Source organism: Mustelus asterias, chromosome 15 (genome assembly GCF_964213995.1).
Source record: "Mustelus asterias chromosome 15, sMusAst1.hap1.1, whole genome shotgun sequence".
NCBI lineage: Eukaryota > Metazoa > Chordata > Chondrichthyes > Carcharhiniformes > Triakidae > Mustelus > Mustelus asterias.
Window position 1 is genome coordinate 73,013,428 of NC_135815.1, and position 17,669 is coordinate 73,031,096.

Genomic DNA, 17,669 nt, shown 5'->3' on the forward strand with positions numbered 1-17,669 from the left:
GATAAGATGTGAAGGAGTAGGACCTATCAAATGTGATGGTGGGAAAGTCTCTATAGAACCGGTAGAAATAGCAGAGGTACTCAATGAATATGTTGCTTCAGTATTCACAGTGGAAAAGTATCTTGGTAGTTGCAGTACAGACTTCAGTGGACTGAGAAGATTGAGCATGTGGACATTAAGAAAGAGGATGTGTTAGCGCTTTTGAAAAGCATCAAGTTAGATAAATCGCCAGGACTGGATGGGATGTACCACAGGTTACTGTGGGAGGCGAGGGAAGAGATTGCTGAGCCTCTGGCGATTATCTTTGCGTCATCAATGGAGAGGGGCGAGGTTCCAGAGGATTGGAGGATTGTGGATGTGGTTTCGTTATTCAAGAAAGGGAGAAGAGATAGCCCAGGAAATTATAGACCAGTGAGTCTAACCTCAGTGGTTGGTGAGTTGATGGAGAAGATCCTGAGAGGCAGGATTTAGGAACATCTGGAGAGGAATAGTATGATCAGAAACAGCCAGCGCGGCTTTGTCCAAGGCAGATCATGCCTTACAAGCCTAATTGAATTTTTTGAAGATGTAACGAGACACAAAAAGGGGGAAGGGCGATAGATGTAGTTTATATGGATTTCAGCAAGGCGTTTGATAAGGTGCCCCATGCAAGGCTCATTGAGAAAGTGAAGGGGCATGGGATACAAGGGGACATTGCTTTGTGGATTCAGAACTGGCTTGCCCACAGAAGGCAAAGAGTGGTTGTAGATGGGACTTTTTCAGCATGGAGGTCGGTCACCAGTGGAATGCCCCAGGGATCTGTTCTGGGACCCTTGCTCTTTGTGATTTTTATAAATGACCTGGATGAGGAAGTGGAAGGATGGGTTGGCAAGTTTGCTGATGACACAAAGGTTGGTGGGGTTGTGGACAGTGTGGAGGGATGTCAGCAGTTGCAACGCGACATAGATGAGATGCAAGACTGGGCGGAGAAGTGGCAGATGGACTTCAACCCAGATAAGTGTGTGGTGGTTCATTTTGGCAGGTTGAATAGGATGAAAGAATATGATAAGGGTAAGACGCTTGGCAGTGTGGAAGATCAGAAGGATCTTGGGGTCTGGATTCATAGGACGCTCAAAGCAGCGTCGCAGGTGGAGGCTGTGGTTAAGAAGGCATATGGAATACTGGCCTTCATCAATAGAGGAACTGAGTTTAGAAATCGGGAGATAATGCTGCAGCTGTATAGGACCCTGGTCAGACCCCACCTGAAATACTGTGCCCAGTTCTGGTCGCCTCATTACAGAAAGGATGTGGAAGCCATAGAAAGGGTGCAGAGGAGATTTTCAAGGATGTTGCCTGGATTAGGTGGCATGCCTTATGAGGATAGGTTGAGAGAGCTAGGTCTTTTCTCCTTGGAGAGGTGACCTGATAGAGGTGTATAAGATGTTGAGGGGTATTGATAGAGTGGATTCTCAGAGGCTTTTACCCAGGGCTGTAATGGTTGCCACAAGAGGTCACAGGTTTAGGGTGCTGGGGAGTAGGTACAGAGGAGATGTTAGGGGTAAGTTTTTCACTGAGGGTGGTGGGTGTGTGGAATCGGCTGCCAGCAGTGGTGGTGGAGGCGGATTCGATAGGGTCTTTTAAGAGACTTTTGGATAAGTTCATGGAAGTTAGTAAGATAGAGGGTTATAGGTAAGTCTAGTAGGTAGGGACATGTTCGGTGCAACTTGTGGGCCAAAGGGCCTGTTTGTGCTGTAGCTTTTCTATGTTCTATGTTGGAATGTTTTTTGGTAAGTTACTAATAAGTAAATCTCACTAATAGGTCTGGAGATTTGGATAGTTTGTTAGTACAACTATGTATCTCTAAGGCATAGCCTGTCTAGGTGCTATATTCATACTGACTTCTCTTGTGCTCTCTTATGCACATGCGACTCATAATGTAGATTGTACTGTTTCCCCAGTTCCACATTAATCTTTACTAATGTGAACACCCTTATATTTCACCTCCAAGTCCATTAGACCATAAGACATAGGAGCAGAATCAGTCACTCGGCCCATCGAGTCTGCTCCGCCATTCAATCATGGCTGATATTTTTCTCATCCTCATTCTCGGGCCTTTTCCCCATAACCCCTGATCCCCTTATTAATCAAGAACCTATCTAGCTCTGTCTTAAAGACACACAATGACCTGGCCTCCATAGCCTTCTGTGGCAAAGTGTTGTACAGATTCACCACTCTTGGGCTGAAGAAATTCCTCCTCATCTCTGTTTTAAAGGATCGTCCCTTTAGCCTGAGGTTGTGCCCTCTGATTCTAGTTTTTCCTACTAGTGGAAACATCCTCTCCCACGTCCACTCTATCTAGGCCTAGCAGTATCCTGTAAGTTTCAATAAGATCTCCCTTATCCTTCTAAACTCCGAGTACAGACCCAGAGTCCTCAACTGTTCCTCATATGATAAGCTCTTCATTCCAGGGATCATTCTTGTGAACCTCCTCTGGACCCTTTCCAAGGCCAGCACATCCATCCTCAGATATGGGGCCCAAAACTGCTGACAATATTCCAAATGGGGTCTGACCAGAGCCTTATACAGCCTCAGAAGTACATCCCTGCTCTTGTATTCTAGCCCCCTCGACATGAATGCTGACATTGCATTTGCCTCCCTAACTGCAGACTGAACCTGCACGTTAACCTTAAGAGAATCTTGAATAAGGACCCCCAAGTCCCTTTGTTCTTATTTCCTAAGCATGTCCCCATTTAGAAAATAGTCTACGCCTCTGTTCCTCCTTCCAAAGTGCATAACCTCTCACTTTTCCACATTGTATTCCATCTGTCACTTCTTTGCCCACTCTCCTAACCTGTCCAAGTCCTTCTGCAGTCCCCTAGCTTCCTCGGTACTACATGTCCTTCTACATATCTTTGTATCATCTGCAAACTTAGCAACAGAGCCTTCAGTTCCTCCTTCCAAACCGTTAATGAATATTGTGGTCCCAGCGCTGACTCCTGAGCCACACCACTAATCACCAGCTACCATCCTGAAAAAGATCTCTTTGTCCCCACTCTCTGCCTTCTGCCAATCAGTCAATCCACTATCCATGCTAGAATCTTACCCGTAATACCATGGGCTCTTAACTTATTTAACCGTCTCCTATGCGTCACCTTGTCAAAGGCCTTCTGGAAATCTAAATAAATCATATCCACTGATTCTCCTGTATCTAGCTTCCTTGTTACCTCCTCAAAGACAGATTTGCCAGACATGACCTCCCCTTGATGAAGCCCTGCTGACTTGCTCCTATTTTATCATGCACTTCCAAGTACTCTGCGATCTCATCTTTAATAATGGACTCAAATCTTGTCAATGACTGAAGACAGGCTAACCGGCCTATAATTTCCTGTCTGCTGCTGCCTCCCTGCCGCCTTAAACGGCAGTGTTACATTAGCTACTTTCCATTCCTCTGGGACCCTCCCTGCCTCAAGTGATTCCTGAAAGATGACCACCAATGCCTCTACACTTTCCTCAGCTATTTCTTTTAGAACGCTTGGGTGTAGTCCATCCGCTCCAGGTGACTTATCCACTTTCAGATCTTTCGGTTTCCCCAGAACCTTCTCCTTAGTGATGGCCACTACATTCATCTGTGCCCCCTGATTCTCCTGGAGCTCTTGCATCCCACTGGTATCTTCCACCGTGACGACTGATGCAAAGTAATTATTTAGTTCCTCTGCCATTTTTTTGTTATTATTACTTCTCCAGTCTCTTTTTCCGGTGGTCAAATGTCTATTTTTGCACCTCTTACCTTTTTATATATTGGAAAAAATAAAGTCCTTAGCTGAATATGTCTGATGCAATGTTTCCACGCTACCCCTCACCCTGCTCCAAAGTCTCTGACTTTACAAATTCAGATGGTCTAGAGGCTTTACAACTCTTCCAGATCTCATCTTTTTACTTTTTGGAGGAGTTGTAGTTTCAGTTGCTTTGGGCTGACTTTGATGGTAATATTCTGGATTGAACATCTGGTTTGCTTCCTTTGATCTTTAGTGTTAATGTTTTCCCTTGTCAACAATCTTTTGTCTTTGATTGGATACCATGCGCTCATCCTGTTCCTTCTGGAGGGAATGCTCGCTCCATTCATTCATAGTGGACTTGAGTTTTCTTTTTCCGTGGTGTCTGCTATGTTTTTCCTGGAAGTTGACTTTTCAAAAATGAAGTCTTCACTTCTACTTGATGCACAGTTTTTGCCAAATATTTGTTTACTCTTATTTTCCTGTTCTTCAAGTTCACTAATCTTTCCATTTAGCTCAGCCACTCCTCTGGTGAGTTCAGTTGCCTTTGTTATCTGCAGAACGCTAACACAAGCTTAATTTCACCTGGGCATTCACTTGAGTCTTTCTTCCATATTCATTGCTCTTTCGACACTTTCAATTCACTCATTAGATACTGAAGCTATTCCTTAGAATTTTCTTTATTAATTCTAAAGACTGGATTCACACTTTGATACTGAAAATCTCATTGTTCACGTTGCTCAGATGGGTCGCAGTTCAAGAATTTCATTGCTCTTTTCACAGTGAAGTTCCAACATGTCATGAATTAATTATTAATAATAATTCTAACTTATGTTAGGGGTAAGTTTTTCACTCAGAGGGTGGTGGGTGTGTGGAATCGGCTGCCAGTCGTGGTGGTGGAGGTGGATTTGATAAGGTCTTTGAAGAGACTTTTGGATAAGTTCATGGAAGTTAGTAAGATAGAGGGTTAAAGGTAAGCCTAGTAGGTAGGGACATGTTCGGTGCAACCTGTGGGCCGAAGGGCCTGTTTGTGCTGTAGCTTTTCTGTGTTCTATGTCATTAGTTTTGGCTGATTCTACATTCAATCAACTGTTTTGATTCATTAGCAATTTATTTTCCTGTTCCAGGCATTTTTTATAATACTTAATAGAGACTTTTGATACTTTAATTTCACCAAGTTCTGATATTTCATCAAACTCATCTATATGAGAGTTGATTCTTCACAAGAGTTTCTTCTTAGCAAGGCCTAATGCCTCAGTGCTATCCTTCAAGCTCACAGTTTTAACTTTTACACCTAATTATTTTTTAGACTTTTCGCACTCCTTTGTGAGAACACCTACTTTTTCTTGCAACTGTTCAACTTTCTTGGCATTGTCGGTTCTTGATTTTCATTTCAGCCTTGTAATTTTTAACAATTCAATGGTTCTCAGTGAGTTTGAGCCATCCAGTGCTTTTTTTTCTAGTTCCTTAATCTTCCTAAATCAGTGTCGGATTTACTTTTCCATTCTGTCTTCCATAGAGCTGTGTCCTTGTTCTTTGTTTTGTTTTTCACTGTAGGCCAGGTCTGGTAGTCTTGCCTTGGTTTAATTCTGTGATTGTGTTACTCATGGCTTTGTTATACACTCGTGTCTTGTCTGGCTTTTCCTTTCAATCCCTCCTTTTTTAATAATTTAGCTGGTTCTTCAGCCTAGCAATATCTATGTTCATCTCTTTAATTGCATATGCTGCAAAAGTGGTAGAGAACTTTTTTTCTGACTGATGAATTAGAGCTGCAAGCTTTCTACTTTGTTCCTGTACAAAGGAGTTCTTCACTTTTTCCATTGTCCACTGCAGTCTTTCACTTTTACAGTTCGGCCTCTGCATACATCACTTTTTCCATGCATTCATCCCATTCACGCATAGCATTAAAAAAAAACCTACTTTCCATTTCTGCATACATATCTTTGAAATGTAATGTTTTTCCAAGTTTTCTTCCAACTGTCCAACTGTGTTCTTCAGCTCTGCAGTCCTCCTTATACCTCTTCGCTTCCTTCTGGAATATTGAACATTGCTGAATCTTCTGCCAACTGATCCTCCAATGTTTTCAGAGTGGCGTTAAATTCACTTTGCTTTCTTCGTAATCTTCCAGAGGAGCACACTTTGACCTGAGTGACCCTTGTAACATGCGGAGTTCCTTCACCAGGTTTTCACTTTCTCTGCAAAGCTCAATTGCTTCATCTTGAGTTTTCTTGTAATTGAGTCTTCCCAGTCTTTTCCCGTTGCTGCTCCATTCTGCTATTCAAGCCAGTCTTCATTTTTCATGCTGCTGGAGGGTTATGTACTTTTACATTTGATATCGGATGATTAGCTGTTCTTTCAACTGTCTGTTTTCTTGTTGACCTCCTGCCAACTTGCACTGTGCTTCAGTGCATTATTCTTCCTCAGAATGTGCTGCTGAAAACCCCATGGATTGAAATCTTTTGAAATTTCTTAAATAAATATGGAGTTCATTTTAGTACATAAACCCCAGTGTTGTACCTGCACTAGAACAGCCTGGCTAAGGTTGCAACTACTTATGGAACACAAAATTTCAAATGACACATGAATTCAAGTTCTTTCATAGCATCCATTAAAGTATTTACTGCTTTAGACAAAACTCAAGTGTAGAAAGAATTGCATAAATCGGATGTGACACCATAAGTTTTAGAAGCCTCAAAAGCCAGATCTGAACTTCACAATTTTAACCTGAGCTTTCAGTTACTTCTGTGTATGTGCTGTAAGTTTCCAGTAATTAATGTGTATTGAACATTTGCAGTTTCCAGGATAGAGTTTAACAGAAGTTAAAAGTTGTGCTCCCCACTCCCAGCCCCATTCTGAGAGTTTGAGAGTTTTATAGACCTTTTAGAAGGCAAGAGCACAGGAAGAACCCACTAGCCTGAATTTTGTAATATGTAGTAAAGATGTTAAAGAAAGCTGTCCACAAAGATTAACAATCTCATGTAGATTTCAAGTTTCTTCATGTTAACTTGATAGAATAAAATAACGTTTGGTGCATACTGCTGAACTAAAGGTAGAAACTGAAGCAACAAAAATTTGAGTTAAAAGTTAACAAGTTTATCATAATGGATAAATTATATTCTGAAAACATTTTTCAGGCCCAGAGGTTGTTAATGATCAATTATGAACTTAATATGCTATTTAAAAACCCAGTCACACCTCATCAATGGGAGCAACTTTTCCAAAGGTTTTAAGAATAAGACTGATGTATTAAAGTGAACCTCATGCCCATTTAAACCACCTTTTGAGTAATTGTTCAACCATTCAATCCTCAAAATGCATGTGACAGTATAAATTGCAAAGTTCATAGCAAGCTATTAGTTTAAAAACAAGTTGGGTTATTACATTTTTCTTTGAAATGCACTGGTTTTATAGAAAATGTTCTAAAATTAAGTTGCTGTTTTTCTAACCGACTGTGTTCTTCCGCAGGGGATCTGGAGAGTCCTCCCATTCTGAAGTCTGGAATCAATGTATGTTTGCATGAAATAGAATGGCGTACAGCAGCTGCTTGTGCCTTGTCAAAAACGGAGGGAGATCATTGCAGGGTTTCCGATCCAGAGGCTGGTAAGTGTCTGAAACCTGGACTGCATCTTGGGTTTTTTAATGTATTTTTCCTGCACATGTGTAAATAAGCTTTAACAATGATTCACATCTTAATGGTTACAATTCTGGGTATTTTATAACCAACTGAGTCTCTGCTACTCCATGTCCAGTATTGATATTGTTGTAAGTTCAGACAAACACATCCAAGAGCAACTTGAATGTATTTTGCAGTCAACTTCATTACCGTAATTCTACGAGATACACAGAATTACCATCAAATGGTAATAAATTCAAGTATTGTATTGGTCAGTGCTCGACTGAGATGAGCCTTGTGTTCTGACGTTTCAAACACTAGTTAGTCTGGTGGTTTGCCCATGTCCTCTGAGCAAGATGCATCTTGATATAACTGTTGAAGATTAAGAAATCTGTGAATTATGTTTTATTAACAATATGAATGGAAGCAAATATGAACAGTACATTGAGTTTGGGGCGGCACGGTAGCACAGTGGTTAGCGCTGCTGCTTCACAGCTCCAGGGTCCCGGGTTCGATTCCCGGCTCGGGTCACTGTCTGTGTGGAGTTTGCACATTCTCCTCGTGTCTGCGTGGGTTTCCTCCGGGCGCTCCGGTTTCCTCCCACAGTCCAAAGATGTGCGGGTTAGGTTGATTGGCCAGGTTAAAAATTGTCCCTTAGAGTCCTGGGATGCGTAGGTTAGAGGGATTAGCGGGTAAAATATGTGGGGGTAGGGCCTGGGTGGGATTGTGGTCGGTGCAGACTCGATGGGCCGAATGGCCTCCTTCTGCACTGTAGGGTTTCTATGTTTCTATGTTTAAACTTGAATCAGATTTTCAGCCACAAAATGCTCTTAAGATCACCAATGACAGCCTGTCTGACTGATTCTATCCCCATTGTGCTTCTCTACCTGTCTGCAACCTTTGACATAGTTCACAGCATGATCCACCTTCCATACCTTTCCACAACTACCCAGCTGGGTGAAATTGTTCTTGCGTAGTTTCATTCTTATCGAATCATATCCAGAATATCACTTGGTTTCCTCTTCCTGTTCTCTCCCAAGCATTTATGCTTGAACTCCTTTTTTTGTCTACATGCTACCCTTCAGTGACATTATTTTAAAGTAGTGAATAGTCATAGAATTTTCAGCACAAATAGAGACCCTTGGGCCCATCATATCTGCACTGGCCATCAGTCACTAATCTAATCTAATTCGACTTTTCAGCATGGTCCATGCGTAGTCTTATATGCTAAAGTGCTCACCTAAAGGCTTCTGAAATGCTAGGATTCCAGCCTCGACCACCCTTTCAGGCATTAAGTTCCAGATACCCACCATCCTCTGGGTGAAAGCTTTTCCCCTCATCCCTCTAAATCCCGTCCTTACCTTAAATCTATGCCACCTGGTCATTGACCCTTCTACAAAGGGGAAGCTAGTTCCCTAGCTACTGATTCCATCTCTCTCCTTAGCAACATTGAGACTAAACCTGACTCTTTGTAACCATGGTGTCATATTTGACCTGGGGATTTGCTTCCAACTATGTAATTGTCCATGACTCAGACTGCCTATTTCCACTCTCACCAATTCATGCACTCATGCATGCGCACACACAAGAAAACATTGAGATTACGTAAGGTAACATGCACTTAGATCTCAAAGGTTTGAAAGTTCTCGGTCACATTTGCTTTTCCTGAAATGTTGCAGGCCTGTAATTCCTTTGTGATCCACTGAGAAATCGTTTGGAGGTTTACGAAGATAAATTTGCTTTGATTTATTGTTTGCAATAACCAATGCCTCTTGTTCCACTTCAATCAAAATGCAATCAAAAATCTCTAGCAAATCCCTGGCTAGTTTCCTCAAATAGAAGTCGAGACCAATCTGAATTCTCTGTTTACTGATGGGTCTTGGGGAGGGCCTTATTTCTTCGGTCTAGATCTTTCTCCAGAAATATCTTATTAAATGTTCTGATGTGAAGCATAGTTTCTGTCACGTTACTAGAGTGTTTCTCACAAATGGCTTTTGACGGTTAGGCCATTATTAAACCATGAGATTCAAAGTTCAACCATTCATACACCTCTGTGATAGAACAGGGTTTTGTGCGCACATTCTCTGGATTTCACCTCAACTCAATCTGCAAGCACTATGTAAAAACAATTTAATTATTCGAAGGAGGGCATCTGTTGACCACAGGAAAGGTCTGTTGCATTTCAAAGGTATGTCCTAAAAGTTCATTTGGATTTTAAAGACTTATCATGACATGAAGATTAGCTCAGCTCAACCTTGTGTAAATTCATGCGTATTGACAGGAAAGAAAAGGTCCCCTGACCTCAACTTCACTGTTTGTGTCTATTCTTCATTTTGTTTTAAAATACCCTTGTGAGCATGACACACACTCCCAGATCACAACTCTATGATTAAAAATTTCCCCATCTGTTTTTGTCAGTTATTTTCAAGCTGAGTCCTGTGATTACTCACCCTCCTGTCAGTGGAAATGATTTCCCTCATCTACTCTACTTAGCTATTCCCTGTCTTAAAGCTACACAATTTTCACCACCATTATTTCTACCCCCTACCCAACCCCAAAGTAATGTTGTTGTAAGGAGAATAGTCTGGGGTTCCCTAGGCCGCTCATTCAGCGTAGAATCCTTAGTGCAGGAGGAGGCCATTTGGCCCATTGAGTCTGCACCAACCACAGTCCCACCCAGGCCCTATTCCTGTAACCCCACACATTTATCCTGCTAATCCCCTGACACCAAGGGTCAATTTACTATGGCCAATCAACCCAACCCGTACATCTTTGGACCGTGGGAGGAAATTCACGGGGAGGATATGCAAACTCCACACAGTCACCTAAGGCTAGAATTGAACCCAGGTCCCTGGCGCTGTGAGGCAGCAGTGCTAGCCACAGTGCCACCCCATGACTATTTTCAGGAATGTTTGTTTAATAATGGGGATTTTATCTTGTATGCAATGATAAGTTTGAATAAATTGAATTCAAGCAGCATACTCATGCTTTGTGATGTACGAAAGGTTGTGGTTGGAAAACATGGTGTATCGAATTACTAATTTGCCTATGGTGTTATGTTCCCAAAATTATGATAACTGCAATTGTAAAAAGAAACAATTAGTCAAGAAAAATAATTCTACTACAAAGGAGGCGGAAGAATGGTAGAAGGATGTAGAAGCCACAAATTCTCCTGCACCCACTCAAACCTCAGCTAACTGTTACTGAAATAATTTTATCACAATGTTACCTGTAATAAAAATTCTAGTGATCGACAGCAGCTGTAATTGTATCGGTGCTCTACCCAAAAAAAGCCAGAACATTTCTTGAATATCCTGATTGCTCATTGATTTTGGCGAATTTGGTGTCTCTTGCATTTAACTGGGATTAACTTCCTAAACCAATAATAAAGATATGCTGTGTCTTAATAGTATTAGGTATCTCATGATCTGATGTGGGGAAGCTAGTTTAATGTGTGCAGATCTTTCATCAGAATAATGGTCTGTGTTAAAAGTTTGACTCACGCGCCTACTTAGAAATCTGAAAGGTGAAGTACTTTAACATTTCTGGCATTATTTTTCGTAATGCATTTTCAGATTTGAAATTAATAGGTAGTGCCAGTAAAAAATGTTCTATTCAGGACTTTGTGCTCTGAACCAACTCTTCAGAGAGTCTGGGGTTAATTTACACCACAATTGCAATTGTCTATCGATGAAGTGAATGGTGTTTGTCAGCACACCTAGACCTTAATAGATTGGAGATTTCTAATTTAATACATGACCTTTTAGCAAAGGTATGTGTTTGTGCTCCACTCCATTTAGACATATTTTAAAACTGTTTTCACAATGCTTAACAATAACCTCTAACTGTATTCTGTACCAGAGATTGTTGATTTACTCCGAAGCTAATTGAAGTAGAAATTGAGCACCAATCTTTTAGTCGATATTCGGCTTATTTTCAGAATGCAGCATTGCAATTATCTGCCTCCTCCCTAATTAGCACCTGGTGTCCCTGCAGCATCTTTTTTTTTCCCTCTCTAAGCAAGTATTTTAAAACAAAACTTGAAAATAAAATCACGTTGAGATGCATGGGGTGGAAACGTAGCATACAGCAGCTTCGATATGTAGTGTCCCATCAAGACTATGAACTCGAGACACGTTGCTTAGATTTAAACATGTACAAATCAGTTAGCGAAATTGTACTATAAATTCAAGCTTGAAATCAACTGAAATTCAAGTAAAAACCCCCAGTTAGTACCAATTTTATGCAAGTAAAACTTTCACAACAGTTCTAACACTGGGCTAAGTTCAAATAGATTGAAGATAAGGGGGTGAAATTGGTGTATTCAGTACTGGTCAGAGCTCAGATTTCAAATTCAAAGCTGATGACAGCTACCCCTGTGCTGTCACAAGTGCTGGAGCAGCTCTTGGAACCCAGGCCCCCTCCTTTCAAGACAACACAGAAGGGGCTCATCTGGCAATTTGAAGTAGAATTTTCACACTCCTTGACCTGACTATGCTCCTTACCACTGAGTAATCTATTCCATACATTGTCTCGGTACAACCACTGTCTAACATGGCACAATTAAATGAATTTGTGACTAATGCACTTATTGCCAGATTTAAGCTGCTTTTGACCAGTGACATTCCCTCAGATTGGTCAATGTCATCTTTAACTTCTGGGTTTGCTTTGTGCATTACTTCAATAAATCTGTTCTGCTTTGGACAGTTGATTGCATAATATTTTGAGTCATATCTGAAGCACTTGTTAACTGTTCCCTGGGCATTCCTGGGGGTTTGTTCGCCTATTACTGCTGCTCCAATCTTGCCAGCTGCTGTGATATCCAGATCTGCTAAAAGTGCCTTCATCCTCATTCCTTCTGTCTAACTCTTTTGTGTTGACACCTGTGCTCCAGAATGATCTTGGAAGGCCGCAATCATTGAATCCTCCATCCTTTGGCACACAGTCCCACTTGTCCAATTTGTGCCATCAGAGCTGCTGGAAGTGACTGCCTTCCCTGGAAACCTTTTAAAGTAGCAAACATTTGATCCTAAAGGGTGTCTCTGAGAACTGCCAGTTAGGACTAGTCCTTTCCACACGTGACACCTCAACACAAACCAGCAATTTAAATGGGAACACTGGATAAGGAATCTCCAAATTGAATTCCTGCAATTTTTATAGAATCTGTTAAAGTCAATGATGTATCCTTCTATGAAATTATCTCTCAATCAATCTGTTCTGACCATGCCTCATCGGCATCTAATAATTCATCATGTAAATTTCATCCGTGAAGCTTAATGGAAGATCCAAACTTCCTTCATTATCTAACTAATAGACACCCAGTTCACAAAATATTTTGCTTCTGATTTTTACTTTTTATTAGGAAGCAATAATGCCAAGGCCATCTCTCCCTTCGCTTCAGTAAGGACGTAACCCAGGCCCATGTATGCACTTCATTTTTCCACTAGCCATGAGGTTGGGATTTGGAGAACATTGATGGGTAACCATACCCTGACTATTTACATTTGGTTTAAACATGCTACCGTGCAAAGGGACCTGGGGGTCCTTGTGCATGAGACGCAAAAGCCCAGTCTGCAGGTACAACAGGTGATCAAGAAGGCAAATGGGATGTTGGCCTATATTGCGAGGGGGATAGAATATAAAAGCAGGGATGTCTTGATGCACCTGTACAGGGCATTGGTGAGGCCGCAGCTGGAATACTGTGTGCAGTATTGGTCCCCTTATATGAGGAAGGATATATTGGCATTGGAGGGAGTGCAGAGAAGGTTCACCAGGTTGATACCGGAGATGAGGGGTTTGGATTATGAGGAGAGGCTGAGGAGATTGGGTTTGTACTCGTTGGAGTTTAGAAGGATGAGGGGGGATCTTATGGAGACTTATAAGATAATGCGGGGGCTGGATAGGGTGGAGGCGGAGAGATTCTTTCCACTTAGTAAGGAAGTTAAAACTAGAGGACACAGCCTCAAAATAAAGGGGGTCGGTTTAAGACAGAGTTGAGGAGGAACTTCTTCTCCCAGAGGGTGGTGAATCTCTGGAATTCTCTGCCCACTGAGGTGGTGGAGGCTACCTCGCTGAATATGTTTAAAGCGCGGATGGATGGATTCCTGATCGGTAAGGGAATTAAGGGTTATGGGGATCAGGCGGGTAAGTGGTACTGATCCACGTCAGATCAGCCATGATCTTATTGAATGGCGGGGCAGGCTCGAGGGGCTAGATGGCCTACTCCTGCTCCTATTTCTTATGTTCTTATGTTTCGGCAATTCTTCACAGGAGTAACTCCAATTGCAATCTTTTATCTGGGGGTAAAGAATCTTGGCTGCCTAAAGGTGAAGATTGAAAACTATTTTCTACTACCCCAGGTTAATTGATTCTGAAACTAAATGGTGAATATTAACATTACAAATATCTGTCTGCTCCCTAATTAGTGTTCCAGAGATTTCTCTTTATGTGCTTAAGGTACTTAATGCCTGTATATCCTTAAACTTAATACTTGCATACAATTAGCAGATTTTCTAGTGATTTGCACATTGCTCACCAATTTAGTTTCCACTTGCTTTGGAGAGAAGATCGTGTAACTAAAACCATTTATTATTTGCCTTGTATTTATTTTTGTTTCATTCTTAGGCTTCTTATTTGACCTTTCGCCTCTGACCAAACAAAATGGCAGTTATCAAGTTAAATCTGAGAAGTACAATTTTTATTTAAATGTCTGTGCCAACGTATCGACAGTCTGTGAGGCAAATTCTGGTGCTTGTCAGGAAGATCCAGTGTAAGTAACCAAAGTGTTTGTATAGCTCAACTCCTGAGCATTGGTGCAGAATGAATGAATTGAATATTGTAAATGTAGGAGTTTAGTATTGAGCCACTTTTCTAAAGATAGAGCGGCAGTGCTTCATGACAATTTTTCATTTGCTGTATAAGTCCATTTTACGCTGAGTTTATAAAAATATTATAGAATTGAGTTGATTTTAGTTAGTCTGGAGTAATTGCTTCACTGTCAGTTCTGGTTAGGCCACCAGCATCATCTTGGGATGATCGTTCTTTTCTCTACTGAAAGCTGTCATCTTAAACCCCTCTCGCTGTCTCCTCCATCTTCATGTTCAGACAAATGTGAGAAGCTCTTGGAGTGATTTGTTAGAATCACAGAATCTCTGCAGTGTGCAAGGAGGCCATTCGGCCCATTGAGTCTGCACCAACCAGTATCCCACCCAGGCCCTATCCCATTTACCCTAGCTGGTCCCCCTGACATTAAGGAGCAAGTTAGCATGGCCAATCCACCTAACCCACACACCTTTGGACTGTAGGAGGAAACTGGACTACCTGGAGGAAACCCACGCAGACACGGAGAGAAAGTGCAAACTCCACACAGACAGTGACCCAAGCCGGGAATCAAACCCAAGTCCCTGGTGCTGAGGCAGCAGTGCTAACCACTGTGCCTGTTAATAAGATTGAGCTGCGCCTCTCTCTTTCCTTCCTTCCTGCTAGCTCACTGCACCAGATTTTCCCGGAGTCCTCACCTTAGCCCTGAATGTGTTCCCTCCTTGAGTTTGTCTCTAATCTCGCCACCTTTGAACTTGTCATGTCCGTGAGATCCTACTGACATTAAATGTGTTTCTCTCCCAGTGAGATTGTGCCCATCATTCCCACACATTCCATTTCTAAATCCCTCCAGGCAGGTTTTCACCTGACCTGCACTGAAATGGTTGTTCTTCAAGTTACAAATGGCATCCTTTAATATGACAAAGGGATGCTTCTCATCAATCTCAAATTCATCCATTGGCACAGTTGAGCATAGCAGCCTCCACCAATTCCTCCATTGTCCAACTGGGTGGGAGTGCACTAAACTAGTTCCATTCTTAACCTTTTTTTGTAGCCAGAGAGTCAGAATCAATTACTTCTCTCCTCATTCCTGTACTGTTACCATTGGTGTCCCTCGAGAATCAATGCTGCATTATCATTATGATCATCTATTTCCATCTCCAACAGTGCCTGTATCCACCCATGCCTCAGCTCTTCTGCTGAAACCCCACATCCATTCCTTTGTTACCTTCAGACTTGACTAGTCTAATGAATTCCTGGACAGTTTCCCCACATTCTACTCTGTAACCTTGAAATTATCCAAAAGCGTGTTACTGGTATCCGAACTCCAAACGCCATTCATCCATCACCCCGTTGCTCGCTACGAAACACTGATTCCCAGTTAAGCAATGTCTGCTTTAAAATTCTTATCCTTGTTTTCAAAGCCTGGCCCCTCCCTAACTTGAATATTCGGCAGACCCTACAATTCTTGCATATCTGCACACCTCTAATTCTGGCCTTTTGAGTGTCCCTGATTTTAATTGCTCTGACATTGTTGTCTGTGCCTTCAGCTGCCTAGGCCCCAAGCGCTCAGATTCCCACCTTAAATCTCTCTGCCTCGACATCTTATTTTTCTCCATAAAGATGCTTCTTAAAACCTATGTCTTTGGCCAAGCCATTGATCATCTGTCCTAACAGTCTCTCTGTATTTGGCTTGGTGTCTTTTGTTTTATAATAAATGGGAAGCAGCACCCTTGATCTGTTAAAGGTGCAATAGAATTTACATATTTACTATTCCTGAAAGACACAAACTATTTTATCTCTCCCATCCCAGTATTCGTACAACTGCAAGGGCCAAAAACAGTAGTTGAAATCCATCTGTCATTAAGTTTCTAGCTGCCTTGTATATTTGCCATGAGGCTAAAGTTGGTTATCTCAGTTTTCTTCAATGTGGTTTAATGCTCTGCCTGACCCTTAGCCAGCAAAAAGTTTGGAGCCTGGGTGTGTCCAACTCCAGATTGTCGTACTACGATGGGATCATTCATCTGGCCTATACAAATGGGACACCATACAACAATGGGCAGCACACTCAACGATCGTCACTCATAACATTCCTGTGTGACCGGGATGCAGGCAAAGGACATCCAGAATTTGAGGTCAGTTATTAGATTGCTCAGGCAGGTTGTGAAATCATATCAACGCTATATCCTTTTGCTACAGATATCTGTTTATTATTGTTCCCTGATGGACTTCTTCCAATTCAAGGTCTTGGTGAGAAATTGCAAGCTTGACCATGGGTTTATCGGGATTTGGGGCCTGTTTAGAATTAGTGAAATGAATTTGTCAACTTGGCAAATCTATGAATGGATGAATTGTGATTGAAGAAACAAGATTGATTTAATCAAGAATATAAAGCAGTAATCCACTAATCCGAATATGGGAATGAAAGAATGATTGTTTTCAGAAGAATGGCATTACATCATTTCTTATGACGAGGATAATTTTTTTCTGTATTTGGGTAGGACATGGAAGAAAATGGCAAGTTTAAACTCATGAATCTCGGTTCCTAAATAGTTTGTTTTGGAATTCAAAATTTTCTCATTTGAATTAAGTGATGAATAAAATAACTATGAAGCTAACTTAGCTGTATTTCAAAATTAGGAAGAAGATGAGCACACCTATAATTTCAAGTGGTACACTCAATATGCCTGCCCTGAAGTGCCATTAGAATGTATAGTGACAAACACAGTTACAAAGCAACAGTATGATTTGTCAAGGTGAGAATACAGCATTTGGATTTTTATATTTGTATATTTAAGTTCATAAATTGTTGTTTTTCAATGTTCCATCTTCAAAAATAGATATTGATGATTAGTTGTATTCAGGAACAAGCTTTTCTCGCAGAGTGGCAGGATGTCAGATTAAAGTCTACCTGTATTAACTTAATTTCTTTCCCAATTTCAAATAATTACAGAAATCTTGCCAATTTTGGGGGCTGCTTCCTTCCCTTCCTGTAGCTGAAGTTATTCAATTTAATACTTCTGAATTTTCCAAGCCAATTTAAGATACAGAATTTTATCATGCAAGCAACTCCGATTTGTGAACTTGTGAAAAATATCCAGTCAAATATTGTAATAGCAACGGTGCTGATGTACTTGGAACGGGTTCTGAAGGCTCACCGAGGCCCCCTTGTAGTAATAATATAATAGTGCAATTCTGCACACACACATTGCTACAGTTTTGGAACTGCCTACTGATAAATTGGATGTACCCACAAGTCTATTTTCCATTACAGTTTTTCTTAACTATCGTGCCTGCAAGCAAATGCTTGCCTAGATGGAATTGAACTTTCTTTTACCTGATGGTGGATATGTTTCATCTAATAAATATCTTTGATTCTGCTAAATCTAGGCATTTGTGAAATTCTAGGTTTGAAGAAAATTTTAATTAAATATCTAAAGAATACAGTTTGACTTCTAAAACAATAGCTTTTCCATCTGACTAGA

The 17,669-nt window shown here is 41.2% G+C and overlaps 1 protein-coding gene across 1 annotated transcript in view; it reads left to right on the forward strand.

The window, feature by feature from the left end:
• igf2r (insulin-like growth factor 2 receptor) overlaps nucleotides 1-17,669 on the forward strand; it is a 175,573-nt gene that overhangs the window by 74,966 nt on the left and 82,938 nt on the right. Inside the window, exons 14-17 of the mRNA XM_078230119.1 lie at nucleotides 7,218-7,352; nucleotides 13,990-14,134; nucleotides 16,142-16,319; nucleotides 16,825-16,940. Of these exons, the coding sequence (XP_078086245.1) occupies nucleotides 7,218-7,352; nucleotides 13,990-14,134; nucleotides 16,142-16,319; nucleotides 16,825-16,940 (574 nt within the window). The remainder of the gene's footprint in view (nucleotides 1-7,217; nucleotides 7,353-13,989; nucleotides 14,135-16,141; nucleotides 16,320-16,824; nucleotides 16,941-17,669) is intronic.